At 41.5% G+C, this 5,357-nt stretch overlaps 1 protein-coding gene across 1 annotated transcript; it reads right to left on the minus strand.

Moving 5' to 3' along the window:
- Positions 1-2,459: 2,459 nt before the first annotated feature.
- On the minus strand, positions 2,460-3,737 carry LOC141089727 (leukotriene B4 receptor 1-like). The gene has a single exon (XM_073576233.1). It carries the CDS (start codon positions 3,555-3,557, stop codon positions 2,529-2,531), a length of 1,029 nt encoding a protein of 342 aa, XP_073432334.1. The 5' UTR covers positions 3,558-3,737; the 3' UTR covers positions 2,460-2,528.
- Positions 3,738-5,357: the final 1,620 nt, after the last annotated feature.

Genomic DNA, 5,357 nt, shown 5'->3' on the forward strand with positions numbered 1-5,357 from the left:
AGTCTGAATAAATTATTATATATTAATCTGGATGTAGCCGCTTTTAATATGATTGATCAACAAGCTTACTGATATAATTGGGAGATAGCAGTAGAGAGCGCGACCAGATGAAGGATAAGCAGCGTCGGGTTACCATGGACACTATGGGTCATGTGAACGGTGCTGTGATGACGCTGTACCTCTGAGACCGGATGTGATGTAAATGGCAGTAAGCCGAGCCCAGGAAGTGGGGCATGTAGATGGAGATGGGCCATTGCATATGGTGGGACCGGAAATGAGGTACCCGGCGTCCGGAAATGGATAGGATACAATGTGGTGCTTAGTTATATAAAAGAAAGGTGACATGTGCGCGCCATGTGTCTAATTGAACTCCACAAACTCCCCTGATGAGTCCTGATTAGATGAAACGCGTTGGGAGAACGGTGTTGGACTAAGGCTGTCCAGATGAATGCAGACATGAAGTTCTTTTAAGACTGGGGGCCTTTCTCTTAAGAGCGCATATACAGGCATCAGTGTATGGGACAGATATTTTATATGATTCGCTTTCTAAAAATGGAAATGAGAACAGGAATTATAATAATGGTTTAGTTACCTAAGAAAACCTCTAAAAAGTGTGTCGCTGCATATACTGAGATATTCTATGGCTAGTGTTTGGTAATATTAATATCTGGCCATATTTAGACACTAAAGAGGATAATCCGCTCATATTTGGATAACAGGAGGCGTCTCATTATAATTTGTTTTTATGGGCACGTTTGCACAGGCACTATCACTATATGTTTTTTGGCACCTTAATTTGCAATATACAGTTTTTAATCTAAGATTAAAAGTTAAGTTTTAATACAATTATTTCCATACCAATTTGCTATATACATCATTGATCGGTATTGGTAAAGTAGACCCACGCTTATATTATTTGAATATCACAGATGCCATAGTTTTCCGCACTTGCGCATTGAAAAGGCCTCCGGTGCTTGTGCAGTATGCTTTGCCCAACTGTGGGCAAAGCATATAATCAGTACTGCACATGCGCCGGTATTTTTCAGCACGGTCTATGCCCCCGAAGTGTGTCCTGCATGTGAAGACTTCTGGGGCATAGACCGCGCTGAAAAATACTGGTACATGCGAATAAGCCCCGCCCATCGGACCAGACCGCGAGGATTTCCATACATCTCCACCAATATAAAAAAAGGTATTTACATTATGCATCAAAGGTGCGGGGTCGGGGGGGAATCAAAAGTCCTAATAGAATCCTTATGGGACGCACAATTGGGTGATATCTTTACATGATATCACTAAAAATGGGTGACAGGTTCCCTTTAAGGGGAAAACTGCCTAATAAAATTTACAGAAAGGTATGGGTAGCCACATACGAATGTTTATGTGTTATACAGTATATTAGGCCTCCTTTGTATAGACTTTTCGTGTCTGCCTTTTTAAACATGTTAAAAAAAATACTTGCATTTAAATTGGGTTTTCAAGTTTGTTAACCTAAAAGATTTTCTCTGGCATTTTTGTAGTAAGAAAACACCAATAAACCTTAAAAAAAATGCAACAAATTAAAAGAAATCCATTGAAAGCAGATAAAAGATGGGTTATTTTTTAGTAGTTTTTATATGCTTTATTCATGTCCACTGACATTAGTCATCTTTATTTTACCTAAAAATACAGTTTATTGCTAAACACAAGTGTAACAAAATGCAAACATTTAAAAAAGTGACATTCCTTTAAAAATTATTTTCAGTAAAAGGTAAATAAAGTTACAGAAAACTAATTTTATTTTTTGTATTTTTTACAATTATTTTGTTTTTGAAACTGTTTGCATATAGAACAATTTTAATGTCATTTGTCTAAACATTTTCCAGGTATGATAGGTTCCCATCTGCATTGTGGCTTACGTTTTAAATGCGAGACACTTGCACCAAATGGCCTCTATTGACTTTTATTGGCATGGATTCTGTCATGGAGGCTCTACAAATGTCAACGGCGCCTTATAATGGTATTTCAGACATCTACAGGACATGTGAAAAAAAATGAGTTGGGAGCCTTCTGATTTTCCCTGACACGTAATATTAATAGAAAGAAGAAAATGCTAGAATGCTCTACTCTAATGTGTATTTAGGTGTCCGAAAGATCCGAAAGAATAGCTGTAGACTAGTGATGAGCGAACATGCACTGATAAGGTGTGATCCGATCATGCTCGGGTATTAACCGAGTGTCTTACGCGTGCTCGAAAAATATGTTCGAGTCCCCCACCTGCATGTCTTCTGGCTGTTCGACAGCCACGACATATGTAGGGATTGTCTAACAAACAGGCAATCCCTGCAAATGTTGCAGCTGTTGAACAGCCAGGAGACATGCAGGTGGGGGACTCGAACATATTGTTCTAGCAGGCTGAAGACACTTGGTTAGCACAGGAGCATGCTCAATAACACCTTGTCTGTGCACATTCGCTCATGACTACTGTAGGCTGGGTGTTTTGCCAACCCTGTAGGCTGGGTGTTTTGCCAACCAGTTATTGAAGATGTTTAGGCATCTGAATGGTATAAAGCAACCATAGGATTGTTCTCAAGCGGTGTTCTGTCTGGTGTTCTGTCTTCAGTATTTTCACTCATCTTCTTTTCTGTCTCAGTTCCTCCAAATTTCTCAAAAAGCACATTTAGCCTGAGGATCTTTGTAGGACTTTTCATTCTAAACGCATAATAAAAATAAAAAATAGGATTCAAACAACTGTTCATACACAACAAACCCCCAGAAATATTACGTCCAAGCTTCAAAATTCCTTCTAGAGTGCATGTACCCAGTAAAAAAGAGGCGATGTTAACAATGTTGAATGCATGGTATGGAATCCAACAAATGACAAAAGTGCCCACCACAATAATGATTATTTTATCTGATTTATGTCGACCCCCAAATTTCATTTCTCTGAGTTTTCTCCATAAGAAGATGTAACAAGTGAGAATGATACAGAATGGAACAAAAAATCCAACACATGTCTCCAAAATAAGAAAAATTACTTTTTGGGTGGTATTCTGAAACTCATGTAGAATGCATTGGAAAGATTGTCCACTTGGATTTGGGTTATAGAATGGAAGGGAGACAAGACCAAGGAGTGCGGCCGTTATCCAAATTAGAATGGTAATTTTTTGAAAAACATGTTGTCTGGTCCATCTTTGGAGATGAAATGGTCTAAATACAGCCAAGAACCGCTCGATACTCAAGAGAGTGATGAGGAAGATACTGACATACAAATTAAAATAAATGATATACATCAAGATCTTGCAAAACGCCCATCCAAAAGCCCACTTGGTGGCTGCTGAAGTATATATCCAGATAGGCAGAGGTAACAGAATGAGGAAGTCTGCGAGTGCGAGGTTTCCGATTAAAAGCACAGTGACGGAAATATTCTTCAGCTTTCTATATATGGTCCACATTACCAAGAAGTTTCCTGGAACACCGACGATGAAAGCCACAGATAGGAAAGTGCACGAAACACTTTTTATGAAAACGTTGTCAGAATTCTGGTCAATTTCCGCAGAAAGATTGCACGATAGCATTTCTGTGTTTAAACAAATATTTGAAATTCTTGAATTACGAAGGAAGGTTAGCCCAACACTATGTAATAATTGCGAAAAGCCTTTGGCAAAATTATAAAAATTTTGACGAATCTTTTTGATCTTCTATAAGTGCCATAAAATTAGTTGATGTTCATGAAATCAATTTTTTTTGAAGATCGAAAGTCCTATCATCCTGAAAGACAAAGAATATACATAAATATATTTTAGGCTAGAAATAAAATTTTGAACAAGAATTTTGGGCTCAGAAACATAAGTAATCTATGAAAATAAGGGATTTTATAACTTACTAGACGTGTGCCCCGCATCGGTAGGGCAGTAACATCACGATGGGGGCAGCTTTGTGGCGCTGAGGGTGAAGGCCCACCCACTTCCGTGCAGTCACAACTGACAGGAAAGACCGTGTTTTGCGGCCTGTGCTGGAGATGTGTGCAGCGCCACCAGAGGGTGGCCGCACCCAATCTCCAGCACAGGCCTCAAGCCACGGTCTTTCCTGCTGGCTGTGACTGCACGGAGGTGGGTGGGGAGTCAGCGGCCGGATCCGGCGCGTGTAATCAGGAGGTGGGTCCTGGCAGGGGTCCGGTGGCGGCATGCCTCTCATTACTCCCCCCTCATTACACCCTCTCATTACACCCCCTCATTATACCCCCTTCATTACACCCTTTTCGTTATACCCCCTCGTTACACCCCTTTCACAACCTCGTGATCGCAGCGGTGGCCTGGATCCGAGCGGCAGCTGGGATCCGAGCGGTGGCTGGGATCCAAGCAGCAGCCGGGATCCCAGTGGTAGTCAGGATCGCAGCGGCAGTCGGGATCGCAGCGGCATCCTGGATCCGAGTGGCAGCTGGGATCCCAGTGGTGGTTGGGATTGCAGCGGTGTTCTGGATCCAAGCGGCAGCTGGGATCCCAGCGGCGGTCGGGATTGCAGTGGAGTTCGGGATCGCAGCGGCAGCTTGGATCCGAGCGGCATCACTTGGGTGTTCCAAAATGGCGGTCGGCGTACTTCCTGTGCGGCTCGGTGGATTGTGGGATTCGGGGACATCCAGACGGAAGTGGATGACGGACAATTTATGGCAATTATATATATAGAGATAGTAATACTATTTGAAAGATTTATTTCAGTAAAAAAAAATTATTGCATGTTGACGGATTAGCTCATATATTTCCGAGAAGGGCATTCAAGAATGGAAAGGGGCTGCACACGCATTATTTTCTCAATTAGTATCTACAGCAGTTTCAAAAACAACCAAGCACCGCATGCCGCAATGTTTTAGCACTTCCATATAAATGGATGGAGTCGCACATGTGCAGCCTGCTTACCATTCTGGTAATGCAGGATGGGGCCCCATTCTTGAAAGTTGGGTCCTAAAGAGGAGCGGACCAATCTGTTGCAAATTGAATTCAATTCCAATTCCCGGAAATCTGTAAAATCCTGGAGAATTCAAATAATCTGCTATTTGATTTGTGCGTGTTGCAAATAAAAATGTTAGGCGCTATTTCACACACTGCTGAAGACTGCAGCAACCAAAGAGAGGTCAAACTACGTCAAGTTTCCCTATGATGCTTTGCAGTTGTCACATCATATGGTCTAACAGAGCCAATTTTGGGGGGACCATTACATAGACTATAAGAGATGAGGACAGTGAAATCCTCATCCAATTTAGAATTTTGCAGCCTAAGGATAGGACATCACAGCACACACCTTCATCATTACAGATAGGGGATACAGCTTCATAGTATTTTAATAGTTTTTAACGTTGAAGGTAGACTTAAATCGTTTGT

The sequence above is a fragment of the Dendrobates tinctorius genome, unplaced genomic scaffold (genome assembly GCF_039654945.1).
Source record: "Dendrobates tinctorius isolate UK_male_01 unplaced genomic scaffold, ASM3965494v1 ptg000047l, whole genome shotgun sequence".
Classification (NCBI taxonomy): Eukaryota; Metazoa; Chordata; class Amphibia; order Anura; family Dendrobatidae; genus Dendrobates; species Dendrobates tinctorius.

What these genes read in the sequence shown, in the direction of transcription:
- LOC141089727 (XM_073576233.1), bottom strand. Translation starts at nt 3,557, where the DNA reads ATGCTATCGTGCAATCTTTCTGCGGAAATTGACCAGAATTCTGACAAC.